We start from the raw sequence: 18,077 nt of genomic DNA on the forward strand, positions 1-18,077 counted from the left end.
TGATAACTGCAGCAAGCTGTTTAACCTCCTGTTCTCATCAGTGAAGTGCTAAGCCTTTCTTCATAGGGCAGTGGTGAGGGCCAAAGGAGATGGATCATCCGGGGAATGGTGCAGCCTGGAACCTGGTACCAGGGAGAACAGTCAATTTTTCTGGACCCCTGTGGTCCCTCTGTTTGGGTTCCCTGTTGTGGGTAATCTACTGACCATTCCTAGAAGGCACACAGACCTCAGAATACCAGTGGAGGGAGGTAGTCCTTTGTTATGCATGGATGACTTATCATTGGAAGAAAAAGAGGGAGTTACCAGCAGTAACTTGCAACTTACAAGGTTGAAGTAGAAAGTGGAAATTCTGAAGACTTTGTCCTAAGGAAAACATTCCCTTATGCTTAGGAGTTTGGAAAGGAAACTTCACAGGAGGCCTAGTGGTTTGGATAAAAGCCCACTAAGAGCCAGGGGTTTGAGGACTGAGAACAGACCACAGAGACCCTTGTAGACAAAGGCGGATATCTGAGCTTTCAAAATTTCTGGGGTGGTGGTAGCAGTGGGCGGGGTCCTTCCATTGTGATGGTAGTTTGCTCTTTGTGGCTCTGCTTGCATCAGTGATTACTGCTTTGAAATGTGTGGCTAATTTGTGTCTGTCTGTCCAGGGTCAGAAGGACAGGAGCTGCAGGGCTCTGATCTTGCCAACAAGGAGCTACACTACACCACTTTGGCATTACCAGCTTCTGCGGAAGAGAAATCACATACGTATATTGTGATTTGACAACTATCCTTTTGCCTTGGGACAGGTAATTTCATCCCCTTAGGCCTCCATTCACTTCCTCTAAAATGAGAACAATGGGGGTTTTATTTTCGAGGATTTGTCTAGCGTTGAGTTCCTCAGCTCCACATCCTTGGAGCAGTGACCCTGTTTATGGTGAATCCCATGTAAACTCTGCTGATCTTAAAATCTCTTCTCAGGATGGCAGTGTTAGTGGTTAGTGCTGTACCACTAGCCCCTGATTCCATCCCCAGCACCAAAAATTAAAAAAAAAGAGAGACCAAGAGAGAAAAAAAATCTCTTCTTTGTTGACTTCCTCAGCTGAATGTATTTTGGAAGCTAAATTTGCAAGAAGTTTCCCCACTGGGGAGTTTATGGTTCAGACCACAGATCTGAGTCTAAATGCTGTTCCATCGCTTTCCAGTAATGAAGCTACTAGAGGAACTTTTTGTTGTTTCAAGATAGGCTTTCGCTGTATTGCCCCTGCTGGTCTATATTTGGAGTTTAAGTGATCCTCCTGCCTCAGCTTCTTTTTTTTTTTTTTTTTTTGGTTTTTTGGTTTTTCTCCGGTACCGGGAACCGAACTCACGACCTTGCGCTTGCCAAGCAGGCGCTTTTGCCGCTGAGCTAAATCCCCAGCCCCTGCCTCAGCTTCTTGAGTACTGGGGCCACAGGCCCATACCACTGTGCCCAGGTTATGTTTTTTTTTATGGCTGCAGAAACAAATCACAAGTTTAGCAGCTTAAAACAACACAAACTTTTTGTTCTGTCATCTATGCAGACTCTGACACCACAGCACGGGGTGAAAAATCAAGGTGGCAGGCTGCGATCTTCTCTGGGACAGGGTGGGTCCATGTTCTTGCTCATCCAGGTTAGTGGCAGAATGCAGTCCTCTGACAAGGCGAGTGAGGTCTGGTATTGGTTGAGGACTGCACCACCGTAGAGCTCCTAGAGACCACTTGTGTGCCTGGGATCTCGGAATCCTTCTTGTCTTCAAGGTTACCAATAGTGGATTGAGTTCATCCCACTCTTCTGATTTTGCCTCTTTTTCCGTTGTGACGTCTTTCTGGTTTGTTGGATAACCGAAAATAATCTCTGTAATTGTGATCCCATGTGAGGTCGCTTGCCACATGAGGAAACCTAAATTCCAGAGTTCCTGGAGTTCTGATGTGGACATCTTTGGGAGGGAGAGACATTATCGTGCCTACCACAGATATGTAAACGAGTTCCCCTCCACCTCAGTGTCTTATAATTGGAGGCAGAAATTACATTCACTTTTCAGTATTGTAAAGATTACCTAGTACATTAATATGTCAAGAACACCTTACTCATAGTATTTGCTCACTAAATAGAAGTTAACTTGGAAACAATGACTTGCTTAATGGCTTGCATTTATAAAATAGTTCATTCAGTGGCATAATCACAGAAGCCCTGAAGGGTAGAAGAAACTATTATTTCATCAGCACTAGTGGGTCCTGTTACAACCTTGCCGGAGAGACCCTTTCAACCCTGTGCCTGGCCCTAGTGACAGTCACTGTAGCCCAGTGGCCCTCAGTGTGGTCCCCGTCCAGCAGCATGGCTAGCACCTGGGACCTGGCCGAAGTGCACTTTTGGGAGCTTGCATTAGTCTTGCTCAATCCAACCTCTGGAAATAGTGTCCGGTGATCTGTTCCACAGCCTCCAGGTGATCCAGGTGCTCAGTGAAATGGCAAAACACTGTTGTACCTCTCTTCTTTTTCTCCCTCTCTGCCACTTCATTGGTGTCCACCCCTAGTAGCTATAAGATCTTTGCCTGTTCAGCAGTCACTGCTGCCCAGTACCCAGCACACACTTGCTCACAGTGGTCACAGAAATTGCTATTGGAGGGATGATGGCAGGTAGGAGTGGACACTCGACCTACTTCTCAAGGAGTAAATCCACCCACCAGTGAATTCCTTAAGTGCTCTGTCATTAAATAATTGCTTGATATGCTAAGTGCTTTCTGCTCAAGCGTCTCTGGATTGCATATACACATACACATGTATATATTTCTTTATTTGTATTTGGGGTACTTGTGGTTTTTGGATAGACAATACCGTGTTTTTGCTTTCCCATTTAAAACAATGGAATATAGGTTCACACTCTGATTTCTACACAAATACCAAAACACTTCCCAGGACATTTTTAGCAATTAGATAAGAGATGCCTGTAAGTTTGTAAATCACCTTGTTCATTTTTAGCTTCTCATTGTGTCTCAGGGGGCTGGACATAAATGCATAATTGTCAGGTTGGCTTTACTACAGAGACAAAATACCTGACACCCAAAATTAAGGAAGGAAAGGTTTATTTACCTCACAGTTTGTGGAGGTTTCAGTCTGTACTCAGCTGGCTCCAAGGAAGGGTGGCATGGCAGAGGGGCGACTCTTCAAGGTGGCAGAGGACAGCAAAAGCAGCAAGAGCAAAAGAGGGAACAAGCTTCTTTTCCTCTCTTATATTGTAAGCAGGCTACCTGCCCTAGGGTGGGTGTGGCACTCACACCATGTCCTTGTCCTCCTCTTGCACAGGATGAGATTGTTTATTTATTGATTCATTGTTTTGTGGTACCCGGGATTGAACTCACAACCTTGCGTTTCCCAGGCAGGCACTTATGCCACTGAGCTATAGCCCCAGCCCAGGATGAGGATGTTTAAAAGTAAGGAACCTGGACCCCTGCTGAGTTGCTTACCTAAACTTCTAAACTCCTCAAGTAGAGACAGTGTATCAAACATTACATGCACCTAGACCAAACTGTAATCATTTTAGGCTTCATTTTTCCCCCTCCAATATATATATATATATATATATATATGAAAAGTAATAAAACTGTAGCTTTTCCATATATATATAAACTATAGCTATTTTTTTTTTGGTTTTTGGTTTTTCTCCGGTACCGGGAACCGAACTCACGACCTTGCGCTTGCCAGGCAGGCGCTTTTGCCGCTGAGCTAAATCCCCAGCCCCCAGTTTTTCTTCTTAATACCTTGTGAACAGTCTTCTATGCTTGTACTATGCAGATCCCAGCATGGAACTGCATTATAATCTGTTCATCTCCTTGCTGGGTGGACATGTATGTCATTTCAATAAGCTTTTGCTGTTTTGTTTTTTTTTAGACAGGGTCTCACTCTGTAATTCAGGCTGGTCTTGAACTCACTACATAGTGCAGGCTGGCCTTGAACTTCTAGTATTCCTCCTGTTTGAGCCTCCCGAGTACTAGGATTACAGGTATGCACCAACATGCCTGGCTAACTTTCTCACTCATTAAGCAATGCTTCTACAACCTTATTCTTATGATGAAAGGCCTATCTGGAGTTCTCTTTAAGGAATTCACTAGAGAGTCAGCCAACCACTGAGAAAAATCTGTCTTTACTACCTAAGGCTGATTTAAAGTGTGTTGTTGTACAACCCACAAATGGTGTTTTCCAATAGGCTCATCCATCTTATTCTGTGGACCGTATGCAGAATGAATTTGGGCTTCTTTCAATAAGTAAACCTCCCCTTGGAGGAGATTCATCACTATTTATCTTTGGGGGTTGCCAGGAGTATATTCTTTGGAAGAACTGAACACCGTTAGGGACAATAGCAGTATTGTTAGACTAATCCACAGGAATAATCCCATTGTGACTAATGAGTTATGATATGTTTTTTAAAGAATAGTTGCTGATGCCTTTTGGGTGTATAAATTGTGTTTGGTTTGGGTAGACTGGCAGCACTTCTTGTTCATCCATCACCATTTTAACTACACTTAAGAACAAATTTTTTTTTCTGTTAGTACTGGAGATTGAGTCCAGGGTCTTTGCACTGAGCTACATCCCCAGCCCATTTTCAACTCTTGTTTTGAGACAGGGTCTCACCAAGTCACTAAGTTGCCCAGACTGGGCTCCATCATGCAGTTCTCTTGCCCCAGCCTTCCAGACTGCTGGGATTACATAAATCTATCATTAATATTGTCAATGTTTCAGGACAGTTATGAAATAGCTCTAATACAACCAGCTGTCCCTTTTTCTGTACCCCTCCCCCAACATGTTGCTTTTGGAAGCTCATGTGTTGGCAGTGGTTCACAAAGACCCAGTCTTTTGATCTGAACAGCCCAACCTTCCATCACCATGCCAGTCACTTGCTTCCTCTGCTCTCTGGGCCCTCCTGCAGCCTGTGGTAGAGGCAGCTCTAACAACTACCAGCCAGTGTAGGAAGTTGAAGCTGAGGCTTGATTACTCCCTGTCCAACTCAGAAAGCTGAGGGCTGCCTTCCGTTTGGGGCCTAAGATCTCCCCTGTCATCCATTCTGGGTGTTCCTCTTGCTCCATCACCTAGTGCTGCCCTCTGTCCTAGCCCCTTCCACTACCTCCTCGTCCATTATCTTCTTCCAGGTCACCTTATGACCTTCCTATCAGCGATACCCATAGTGGGTGCTGCTTTTTAATTGGCTCCTTTGGCCAGAAATTGTGCCCAGCTGTCCCCAACGTTACTAAATGAAGAATGGAAGTGAGAGGTGACAAACAGTAAAAGCGTGGCAGGAACACAACTTGAGAGGCCTCATTAAGAGGCCTCATCAAGCTGCCTCCAGACTAGACCCGAAAGGCTGCATCCTTCAAAATCTCTGGGTTTCTTTCCAGCTTTCTTCTCAGGCCAGTTCTTCCCAATGCGCTTCTTCGCAGAACAATTCTGGGTGAGGGACCCTGTGTTTTAAAGTGGTGCTGCGCATGTCAAGAACCAACCTCACGACTGGTCTTCCCTTTCTAGCACCTAACTCCAGTCAAGGGGCTTCTTTCTTCTTCCTCCCATGGGGATGCCTGTCACAGTAGCTATTCTTAACTTTTAGAAAGTGTCTGGTGTAGAGAAGAGCATTTAATAGTTTACCTTACAATGTATAACTTCTTGTAACTCCAGGGACTTTGAGTTCTGCTAGGCCATATGGTGGTTTGTTCTCTCCAAAGCATAGTGTAAAAGGAAATGAAAACAGGATCTTAGTCCCAGTGAAATGCTGCTGGGACAGCATGAGATGTTCTGCTAAGATATATCCAAAGGAACAGTAAACACATAGGCCAGGAAGGCCAAAGTATAGCCCCTGGGATAGTTAAACAAATGTCCTCAATAATCTTCTTAATCATTCCTCCCATTTCCCTATTCCTACTTTATGTTAGAGAATCTTAATAAAAGGCTGGAGAAAATTGCATTCGGGGATTCAGTCCCAGAGACTGTGGCGCCCTGATCCTATAACTGTGTCTCTCTTGTTTTCTCTTTTTTTTTTGGTTTTTCTCCGGTACCGGGAACCGAACTCACGACCTTGCGCTTGCCAGGCAGGCGCTTTTGCCGCTGAGCCAAATCCCAGCCCCTCTCTCTTGTTTTCTTATCATCTGCCACACCTCGTTTTCAGGACAGTCTAGTTGGCTGGCTGTGGTGGAGCACGCCTGTAATCCCAGCGCTTGGGAAGCTGAGGTAGAAGGCTCCTTGTGAGTTCGAAGCCAGCCTGGGCTGCATAGTGAGTTCAAGGCCAACCTGAACTAATAACAAGACCCTGTCTCAAAATACCACACCCCCACCAAAAAAAGTGTCTGAAGCCTTGCTGCTTGCTGTTGGGGACCTCTGATTAGTACCCTCTTCCTCCTGCTTCCTTACAGCAGTTTTTCATGGGTGTCAGTCCTGCCTAACCCAACTCTGTCAATCATCCTCCCTACCCAGAAACCCGTGAACCTGGGGAACCCAGCGGGAAGCTGGCAGTGTGCTGGGAGAAGTGGCAGGTGCCTCTTATAAGGAAAAGCCAGACCCTGTTTCTCCTTGAGACCTTCCCCTACCATGACTCAACATTTTTTTCTTTGAAAAATTCCAGACACCTGTTTTGTTTAGCTTCTCAAACCTCCCCTGGCCCGCATGGCCACTTCCTTCCGGGGAAACTGGCCTGCAGAGAAGGCAGAGGTAACGATATGATAGCACTAGGGACCTTTGCATTCCACACCCAGAAGATGGCAGATGAGCCCTATCTGTCCAGCAGCCCTACATCCTGGCCTGTGTGGCTCAGGAAGCAGCATGTGCAGCCCTCTGGCTTACAAGTTGGGAGATTTCTTTTTTTTTTTTTAAGACTGGGTTGCTCTATGTAGTTTCAGCTTGTTTTGCAATCACTGTGTAGCTAGCCCAGCCTGGGCTCAAACTTGTACTGATCCTCTTGCCTCAGCTTCCCAAGTCCTGAGATTACAGGGGTGCACTGCTGTGCCTGGCGGGGAGACTGAGGTTGCCACATGGATTGTTTTCGCACATACATTTTTACTGCACTCAGAAATCCATGTGGGGGAGATGGTGTTATTTTTTCTCCACGGAAGTGAACACTGGGGCTTGTAGGGATTGCGTTTGTTCTTGTTTGTGGCTATTGTAGGTAGAGCTGGGCTGGGGTCCAGGGGTTCCTGCTATACCCAAGGAGCTTTGGCTTCCTTGTAGCTGCCCCTGTCACCAAGTCAAGCGGTGTTTCTTCAGTAAGCCAAGGTCCTGGGCAGGAGGAGGGTCCAGCGCTGTCACCCAGCACTGTCTACCTGACAGCACCCCTTGGCTATTGGCACCCTCATCCAGGAAGTTTCCTGTTCTTGATCAGGCTGTCAGCTCCTTCCTTGTGTTTCTTAGGGTCCCCCTGGACCTCTAGCTCTTGATTTTTGAGATACCAGCAGTTTTTTAAAATCATGACAGCCCTTCTTATCCCTTCCTTCCAGACTTTGAAGACAGTCACAATGAGAATTCAAGGAAGTATCACCCTACTCAGTCTCCTAATCATCTTGGCTGCGCTCTGCAATACAGGTGAGTGGTCTGTAGACCGGAAACATCCAGACTACCTGGGCCATAAACTTCCTTTTACTTTCACCTCCAGAAAGCAGGTGCCACTGGCTTTAGATTCCACCCCAGTCCCTCATCCAGGCCTGGCTTTTGTTCTTTGGCTTTCTGTGTTCCTGGGATTAAGTGACAACTTCTTTTTATGTCCCGGCCCTCAGCAGGCACCTTCCTGAGTCACAGCCGTCCAGGTCGCAGGGCTGCTGCTTTTTGTAGGGGGTCGGGTTGCAGAGCAGCTTTGGTTTCACCTGTCTCACTACAAGATACTTGGGCACTTTGGCAGATGCCATGCTTAGAGCGCTGTGCAAGTGGATCTGGAGCATTTAGAGCTCAGTCCTTCCTACCCGTGGCTTCTCCTATGCTATGGTGGTAGTGGTCAGAGTAATAGTTTCTGCTGCCACAGCTAAAGCTTACCACACTTGGGTGCCAATCCCCAGTCTGAGCCTTCTACATGTATTTACTTGTCCCACGTGCCAACCCAATGGAATAAATATTCTTTTTATTCCTGTTTTGCAAATGAAAAGGTTGAGGTTCAAAGAGATGAAGTAACTTGTAAGGTAATACCCACAAGTGAGTGGCATGCCACAAAGTGAACCCGGTCTGGGCCCAGAGCTCCTGCTGCTACTCCTGCTGCAGGCCACCCCTCCCAGGGGCGCACGCTTCCGTGGGCAAGCCCTTTCCTGCCAGCCTTCTCTTGATTCCTGGAGATGATGTCATGAGTCTTCTATAGAAATGGGAACAGTTGTCTTACTTGCTTTATTACTTGCTACCTTGATAAGGATCAAGTGTCATTTTCTTCCTGTGTCGTGTTGGTACCACTATAGGTTTGTGCATACGCATCTATGTCTGTGATGGAGAAAAAGAAATAGCAATACAACAAACAAGCAATAAAAAGAAAAATGATGGTGCCTGCAGTGTTGTGGTGTATTAGTAGCTCCCTATAACAACTGTTGTTATGTAGTTGGAACTATGCCAAAGTCTATCTCATTTAAGCCTCTGGCCATCCTGTGAGGGGTCAATGCATGTGTCCACTTGCTCAAGGACACACTTGAATCCTCTTGCTCTGTCTAGCAAAACACAGAAGTCATGACTTCCTCCTGGCCCCAGTCCCCTTGTCTGCCTCAGTAGCCCTAGCCAGTGTGAGTTGTGATGTTATCCACCCGTGTCTCAGTGCACCATTCCTCTCTCAGTTCTTACACCCAATGTGTTTGCGGTACTTAGAGCGGTGTGTATCTGTCTATGGGCCAGACTTGGCTTTGGGATCATAAGCTGCGGGTCTGGGATACACTTAAGCCTCTGCTCAGAGAAGTGGAGTAGGAGACTCACCACACACACACACACACACACACACACACACACACACACGAGACTTCCTTTATGCTTCCCAAAACATGAAGGAGTCCTCAAGGAACTTCTTTCAGGCCAACATATTGTAGGCAGAAACATCCCACCAGCTCCAAAGACATTGGATCATTACAGTGAAGCAGATCAAATAACACAAAGTGATCCCATCGTTACAGAGGTGGAGATTCAGGACAACTTCCTCTGGGAACCAGGGAGGAGGAAGAGCCCAGAGACTGGCGGTCCGGAAGGTGGAGGTCTGCCGTGGCTTAGTAGCTAAAATATCAAAGAACCATCCACGGCCTTACAGGTTGTCTTGGATCCTGGTTCCCCTGGTTCCCAACCTTTGTTGTTTCCTGCTCTTCTCCTCAGGATGTGTAGAAGAATGTCTTGGTTAACCCCCGCTTGAGTTTTATCTATTTATTTATGAGTGTATATTTGCCATAACGATCACATTCATTATAGGGAATTTGTACTTGTATATAATAGAGCTAATTCTTTTCCCCCTCCCTCTCCCCTCCCTCCAACTCTTCTTTCCCTCCCCATTTACAAAAGCTTTGTTTCCACCTTTTTCCTTCAATTAAAAAAAATCCCCTTTCCCTTCCTTCCTCCCTTTTCTTTGTTCCCCTTCCCATTTGAACAAGTTCTTCCTTCTTCCTAGTAGCTATCCTCCATCATGTTCCCTGTTTATTTACCCTTTGGCTTTCTCACACAAGAGAAACAATGCAGTGTTTAAAGCTGTATGTCTAATTTACTTCACTTAAAATTATGGTCTTGAGATGCGTGCACCGTCCTGCAGATGCGTCAAGTTTATCCTTTATGGCAGAGTAGAACCCGGTTGTATATAAACACCGTATTTTCTTTATCCATTCATCCATTGATGGGCTGTTTACAAGATGTAGCTGTTATAAGTTGTGATGCTATAAACATGGCTATGCATATATCACTGTGTATGATGCCTTTAACTCTTTCAGAGAGATGCCTAAGAGATGCACATCTGGGTCAAATGGAACCTCTACTTTGAGTTTTGGGAGGAATCTCTATACTGATTTCCATAGTGGTTGTACCAGTTTACACTCCCGCCAGCAATGGAGAAGGGTTTATTCTTCCCCATAGCCTCACCAGCATTTGTTATTGGTTGATTTTTGATGATAGCCACTCATTGTGGAGTGAGGTGGAATCTCAGTGTTGTTTTAATTTACATTTCTTGATGACTAGTGTTGTTCAGCACTTTTTAATGGAAAAAAAGTAAAACAAAAATTCATAACAAAATCATAGGCGAATAAGAGTTAATATATTACAAGTTATCTTTAAAGTAGTTGCTCAGGGTACAAGACATGGGCATAAAAATTTCTCCAATCAATATTAGCACAAATCTTCTCTTTTAATGAACTAAGAGACACTAATAGTATAAGGGACTTGCATTTCCCCCCCTTTTTCCTCTGTTCTTTCCCCTTTGACCCATCCTAGTTCTTTTTTTGTTTGAACAATTTCTTCTCATTTCACAATATATATTGTAAATTTTAGATCTTATTTACTCTTTCAGCTTCTTACACCAGGGAGACAACACAATGCTTACACACATGAGTCTGATTTGTTTTGCTTATGAGTATTTTCTCAAGTTACATCTTTTTACCTATAAAAGTTTCAGGTTTATCCTTCTTTATGACTGAGGAGTGCTCCATTGTATAAAAATACCACATCTTTTTTATCTATTCCTTAGCTAATGGACATTTGGGTTGTTTCCAAGATCTAGCTATTACAAATTATGCTGCTATAAACATGGGTGCACATGTATTGCTGTGGTATGATGTTTGTAATTTTTCTAGGAGAATACACAGAAGGGGAATAGCTGGATCAAATGGAATCTCCAGTCCTAGGTTTGAGGAATCTCCACACTGATTTCCATAGTGGTTGCTCCAGTCTACACTCCCACCAACAGTGAAAAAGGGTTCCTTTCCCCCCACAGCCCCTCCAGATTTATTATTAGTTGATTTCTTGGTAATATCCATTCTTTCTGGGGTGTGATGGAATGTGAGTGTTGTTTTAATTTGCATCTCTCAAATGATCAGTGGTGTTGAACATTTCTCCATATATTTGCTTGCTGGTTGTATTTCTTCATCTGAAGTGTGTATTCATGTCAGATGCCCAGTTTTGGATTGGGTCTTTATATTTGGGAGGTCTGATTTTTTTGAAATCTTTTTATATTCTCAATAGCAATCCTTTGTCTGAGGAACAGCTGGCAAACATTTTTCCACACATTGTGGGTTGTCTCTTCACTCTGTTGGTGGTTTCTCTTGCTCTGCAAAAGCTTTTTAATAAGATCAGATCCCAGTTGTTGATTCTTTGTGATAATTCCTCTGAGATTGAGGTTTATATATAAAGTTTTTGCCTACACCAATGTCTTTAAATGTTTTACCTATTTCAGCAGATTTAATATTTCTGTTTTAGAATTTAGATCTTTGATCCATTCCAAATTTAGTTTAGTGCATGGTAAAAGACGTGGGTCCAATTTTAATCTTGGGCATGTGCAGAGCCAGTTTTTCCAGCACCATTAATTACAGAGGCTATCTTTCTTCCAGTAAATGTGTTTGGCACCTTTATCAAATATAAGGTAGCTGAGAATGTCTGGAGTTGTTTCTGCACCTTCTGATCTGTTCCACTGATCTTCTGGTCTGGTTTTTTTGGCAGTACCATGCTGTTTTTATTATTATAGCTTTATAGTATAATTTGAAGTCAGGGATTGTGATGCTCCCTGCCCTGCCTTTGTTGCCCAGGAATTGCGTTTGCTATTCTAGGTCTCTTCTGGTTCCAAATGAATTTTAGGATTGTTTTCCCTAATTCTATGAGACATGCTATTGGAATTTTGATTGTAATTGCATTAAATCTATATAACAGTTTTTGAAGTATGGCCCTTTACACTATATTGTTTTTACCTACCCAAGAGCAAGGGATATCTTTTCATTTTCTGATATACACTTCTATCTCATTTTTCAGAGTACTGTGGTTTTCAATGTAGATGTCTTTTACATCCTTTGTTAGATTGATTTCTAGGTATTTCAATTTTTTGATGCTACTGTGAAAGGTATTGTTTCCCTAATTTCTCAGTGACTTTGCTACTGGTGTACAGGAAGGCTATTGATTTTTGAGTGTTGACTTTGTATCCAGCTATGCTGTTGAACTTGTTTATTAAATAGAGTGATTTTTAGTGGAGTTTTGGGGGTCTTTTATGTGGAATATCATGTTATCTGCACATAATGATAATTTAACTTCCTTTACTATTGTCATTGCTTTTATTTCTTTCTCTTGTCTAATTGCTCTGGCTAAAGTTTCAAGGGTTATGTTGAATAAGAGTGAAGACAGTGCACATCCTTGTCTTGTTCCTGATTTTAGAGAGAAAGCTTTCAGTTTTTGTCCATTTAGTATGATGTTGGCTATTGGTTTGTCATAGGTGGCTTTTATCAGATTGAAATAAAAAACCATCTATTCAAATTTTCTATAGGGTTTTTATCATGAATGAGTGCTGGACTTTATCAAAAGCTTCTTCTGCATCTATTGAAATGATCATTGATTTTTGTCTTTGGATCTGTTGATATGGTGTATTACATTTATTGATTTATGTATATTGAACCATCCCTGCATTGCTGGGATGAATCCCACTTGGTCATGGTGTATAATCTTCTTGACAATTTGCTGCATTCTGTTTGATAGTATCTTATTGAGGATTTTTTAATCTATGTGCATTAGGGAGATTGGCCTCTAGTTTTCTTTTTTGCTTGAGTCTTTCTCTGGTTTTGGTATCAGGGTAATACTTGCCTCCAGGAATGAGTTAAGGAATGCTGCTTCCCTTTCAATTTTATGAAAGAGTTTGAGGAGTATTGGCATTAAATATTCTTTAAGTTCTTCAGAATTCAGCAGGGAACCCACCAGGACCTGGACTTTTCTTTGTTGATAAGTTTTTAAATACATTTTCAATTTCACTGGCTGATATTGTGTTATTCAGAATTTTTATATCTTCTTGATTTAGCTTTGGTAATTCATACATATCTAGGAATCTGTCCATTTCTTTTGTGGTTTCTATCCTATGAGAGTAAAGATTCTCAAAGTAAGTATTGATGATCTTCTGAATTTCCACAGGGTCTGTAGTGATTTCACCCTTTTTACTCCTCACTGCATGAATTTGAGTATTTTCTTTCCTTTTTTTTTTTTTTTAAATAAGTTTGGCTAAGGGTTTATTGATTTTATTTATTCTTCCAAAGAACCAACTCTTTAATTCATTAATTCTTTGTATTGTTTTCTTTGTCTCAGTTGCATTAATGTCTGCTCTGATCTTTCTAATTTCTTCCCTTCTATGGGCTTTGGGCTTGACTCCCTCTTCTTTTTCTAGACACTTGCGGTGCAACATTAGATTGTTTATTTGTGCTCCTTCTGTTTTTCTGGTGTGAGAATTCACTGTTACAAATTTCCTTCTTAGGACTACTTTCATTGTGTCTGTGGTGTATTGACAGCTGGAAGTCAACTTGTAAGACCCAGCTAAACTGAGTCAGCAGGGTGCTGGGTGTGTGAGGCCCACTTGAGGTTTGTTGCCAACAGCATAAGAAGCAGAACTGGAGAGGAAAAAGTTTAGAACTGTTGGGAAGCTGTTAGGGAGCTGCTGGCTGTCTTGGGCTATTCTGCTGGAGGACCTTGTCATTCTGACTTTCCTGATGAACTTGGCTGTTCTCATTGGAGGAGGAGCTTGGGACCTCATTGTCACTGAGAATGACTACTGTTCACTTTGGGGGAGCTCTGGTCCTTCACTTTGAGCATTGCTTCCTGGATCTGGAGGGGAAGTCTCCTGGAGAAACATGTCACATTGGTTTTCCTGATGGGAACTTGACTTTCTTCACTGGAGAAGCTTGGGACCTCACTGTTGCTGAGGATGGCTATGGTACTTTTCAGGTGAGCTCTGGTTCTTACTTTGAGCATCACTTCCTGGCTTCAGTTCAGATCCCTCAGCATGCTAGCACGGCTCCTTTATTCCACTGGCACAGATGTTCTAGCTTCTACCACTGACTTTTGGGCCTTCCCAGTGCAGATCTGTGAAATAGGCCTGCATGAGGCATTTTTATGGGCTCTTGGCCTCCACTTGGACTTCTGGGAGGCATTGTTATGGGTTCTAGGTGTTTAGCTGGACTCATGCAGGACATTACCATGGGATCTAGGCCTTCAGGTGGATTCTTTGGTCTTTAGTGTGTGGACAGATTTCCTACACTCTCTTGTATATGATTCTTTGAGTGATTATTATAAAATCACTGTATTGTCTTGTTGTCCTGTATTGTATTGTTCCCCTTGCAAAGCCCCAAACTTCAACAATATTCTATAAGTTCTGGTATGTTGTATCTGCATTCTCGTTTAGTTGTAAATGTTTAATTTCATCTGTGACCCACTGGTTGTTTATGAGGGTGTTATTTAATTTCCATGTGTTTATGGAGTTTTTACGGTTTCTTTTGCCATTAATTTCCAATTTCATTGCACTATGGTCAGATAGTATGCATGGGATAATTTCAATTCCTGTGCATTTACTTAAGCATGTTGTTGGGCTAGTATAGGTTCTACTTTAGAGAATGTCCCATGTGCAGCTGAGAAAATGTGTATTCTAATGATATTGGGTGGAACACTCTGAAAATATCTTCTAGGTCCATTTGTTCACATGTTTGATTCAGTTCTGTTATTTCTTTGCTGATTTTTTATCTGGTTGATCTATCTATTTGTGACATGGGGTATTAAGGTTCCCAACAAGAATTGTGTTATTGCTCATTTGATTTCTCATGTCTGTTAATATTTGTCTTATATAGTTGGGTGCCTCCATGTTTGGTGCATACATAGTTGATTGTTATCTCCTCCTCTCAAAGTTTTCCCCTAACAAGTATGTAATGACCTTCTTTATCTCTTTTGATCATTCTTGATTTGAAGTTCATATTGTTTGCAAACAGAATAGCTACCCCTGCTTTTTTCTGGGTTCCTATTGCATGGAATATTATTTTCCATCCTTTTTCTTTTAGATTCTGAATTTCTTTTTGAGTTAAATGTGTTTCTTGCATACAGTTGATTGTTGGATCTTGTTTCTTTATCCATTCTGCCAGCCTGTTTCTTTTGATTGGTGAGTTGAAGCCATTCACATTAGTGGTTATAACTGATATATATTGGCTTATTTTTGTCATGTGATTTTCTTGCTATTGGTTTCCTACTTTTTCCTTCTGTTTAATTGCTTGTTGTGCTTGGTGGTTTCTTTCTGTTGTTGTTCTTGGAATTGTGGTCATTTTTATCTCTTTCAAATATCTTTCAGTACACTTTGTAGGATTGATTTGGTGCTCATGAATTTCTGCAGTTGTTCTTTGTCATGGAAGTATCTTATTTCTCCCTTCATTTTGAAAGATAGTTTTGCAGTTTCCATCAAATCTAGTTTGGAAGTTGTTTTCTTTCAGGACTTTGAATAGCTCACTCCAAGCTCTTCTTGACCTCATGGTTTGTGATGAGAAGTCTACCATGATTCTGATGGGCTTTCTTTTATAGTGATCTGTTTCTTTTCTCTAACAGCTTTTAATATCTGTTCTTGTGCTGAATTTCTGGGATCTTGATTATTACAGATTTATTTTGCTTATGGCTAATTGGAGTTCTATATGCTTCACTTAATTGTGTGTGAGATTCTTTTTCCATGCTTGGGAAATTTTCTGCTATGACTTCTGTGAATAGTTTTTTTTTTAATGTCATTTGTGTTGACTCTTTTTTCATTGATGCCAATTACTCTTATATTATTTTTATTTGCATCATCTTGCAGCTGTTGAATTGTCATTTCCTGATCTCTTGTTATTTTCAGGAGAGCTTTCCTTTCATGATCACTGGCTGAGATCCTGTCTTCAAGGTCTGAAAGTCTGTCTTCATTTTCATTCAAGCAGTTTTTCCAGCTTTCAGTGGAATTTTTAGTTTCTTGGATATCTGTTTGAATTGGTTTCATGAATCCTATTTCTTTCCTATATTGATCATTCATGGTTTCTATCCTCTTCCTGTCATCATCTTTTTTTTTTTTTTTTTCAGTCTTTTTAGCCAGAATCTTGCTATGCAGTTCAGGCTGGTCTTGAACTCACTTTGTAGCCCAGGCTGGTCTCAAACTTGCAATGATGCTCCTGCCTCAGCCTCCCAAGTGCTGGAATTATAGGAGTGTGCCACCATGGCCGACTATCATCTTTTTTCTTTTTATCTATCTCTACTCTAGATTTGCTGAGCAATTCATTTATAAATGTTGACATTTATTTTTTATCTGAGAGATTATTTCCTCAATAGCCTCATGGATTTGTTTCTTTACTTCAGTTGCTATCACTTCTGAAATGTTAGGTTATGTCTGCCATTTTCCTCTGTTTTATCTACTGGACTTGTTCTGGGTGGGCTGGAGATCTGAGGTTGTATTTTGCTTCTGTAAATTGTCATTTTCTATTTTTAAAGTTTTTACTTTGTTTCCTGTGTTCATCTTTGTAAGTTATTGTAATAAGTATCTTTATCACTAGTATCAAGGTCTCTCTAGGTGAGGTTTCTGCTTCAGGATGTCTTCTGCATGCAGGAAGTTTTTGATTTGTGTATGTCCCAAGATTCTACCATTCCCATTAATTAAGAATGAGATGTTGGTATGCATTCAGCTCAGTCTCCAGTTCTTTGGTGCTGGGGTGTGGTAAGGTTACTACCCCAGAACTTCCCAATATTGTTACAGAAGTGAGAATAACTGATTAAAACAGATATGCCATCCTAGCTAATGTAGTATAATTAGCACTGACAATAGCCTCATGCACAGTTTAAAAACTGTAAATACTAATTTTATACCCTTAACCATAGAAGCAAAATTTGCAGTTATACAACAGAACTGGTCATAAATTAGGCCCTTATATGCAGTGTTTCCCCTTGATAGAGTGGTTTTACCCTGTAGTTGGGAAATTTAAGAAGGACAGTGGAGAGAACAGAGATAATTGAAAAATAAAGTAGAAGCCAGGCTGGAGGATGAAGGATGAGCACACAAGCTTTGGGAATCTAGACAAGAGGATGGAAGAGAAAGAATGAAGAAGTGAGCAAGAATTATTGAATTTGCCCAGAAAAATTAAAGATAGTATTCACTCATATGAAAATATGATTAAGTCTAGAGAGGTAAATTGAGGAAAATGGGAGAGAAGACAAACAGATTAGAACAAAAATAGAGGTAAAAGACAAAAAAGGGAAAAGGAACAGGAAACAAACCACAAACCAGCAAAAAAAGACAATTAAAAAAATAAAATTCCTCTGGTGCCCACCAGAAGTCCAAAACTACTGGATAACACTTCCAAGCCTACAGTAGAGTTTGTGCTGGATATGAGGCTGATATTGGCCTCCAGATGTGGGGGTCTGGGGCCAGAGTCTTCAGCCAGTACTTTCTGTGTGTCCCTTAGCAGCTTCTCACTCTTTATGCTATTTCTCTTGGTGGCATCTCTGTCTCTCAGCTGCTGTGCTGTTTTCAGTCAGAGTCAGGGGGCTCTTCCCAATCTCATGCACTTTTGGCTCCTTCTGGTTCTTGCTGAGCCTTCTGTGTTCCTCTTCCACTGGCAAGTCTCCGTCCTCACAGGTCATTTGTTGCACGGTGGGGTGGAATGCTGTGATATGGTCAGGACCTCTGCTCCTGCTGTGGTAGTCCAAGGCTACTTAGTCCCAATTCTTACTCCCCTCTCGAGGTGGGATGCTAACTTCCCATTGGTTGCTTTATGAATTCTGCTGCCACCATCACCTGCCTCGGCTGTAGTCTGTAACTTCCTCAGGTGAGATAGGGGTGCTGTGCGGTCCCTTTCTGCTCCAGCCTTCTACAGCAACAGAGTGGGGGCCAGCCTGGGACTGCGCAGTCCCTCTGTGCAAGGCTGTTTAATTCCTCATGCCTCTCTAACCACAAGTCATGGGGGAGGGGTTAGCTGTTCCACTTCCTATGCCACCGTGTAGTCTTTAATCTTGTTCCTGGCAGTTCTAGTTAGTGCTGGATGCACAGAAGGAACAGGAGGAAAAGAAAAAAGAAAGAAACAACAACAACAACAAAAAGAAAAACTGGCTGATTGTCAGGGAGGGAGCAGTTTGTGTTGGCAGAATTTACTGCTGGACTGATC

At 42.2% G+C, this 18,077-nt stretch overlaps 1 protein-coding gene across 1 annotated transcript in view; it reads left to right on the forward strand.

Moving 5' to 3' along the window:
• Positions 1-625: 625 nt before the first annotated feature.
• Positions 626-18,077, forward strand: part of Cd59 (CD59 molecule, complement regulatory protein) — a 28,167-nt gene continuing 10,715 nt past the window's right edge. Inside the window, exons 1-2 of the mRNA XM_005384156.1 lie at positions 626-788; positions 7,473-7,557. Coding sequence (XP_005384213.1) covers positions 7,491-7,557 — 67 coding nt within the window. The 5' untranslated portion in view covers positions 626-788; positions 7,473-7,490. The remainder of the gene's footprint in view (positions 789-7,472; positions 7,558-18,077) is intronic.

This window comes from Chinchilla lanigera, unplaced genomic scaffold (assembly GCF_000276665.1).
Source record: "Chinchilla lanigera isolate Chin_1 unplaced genomic scaffold, ChiLan1.0 scaffold00021, whole genome shotgun sequence".
Classification (NCBI taxonomy): domain Eukaryota; kingdom Metazoa; phylum Chordata; class Mammalia; order Rodentia; family Chinchillidae; genus Chinchilla; species Chinchilla lanigera.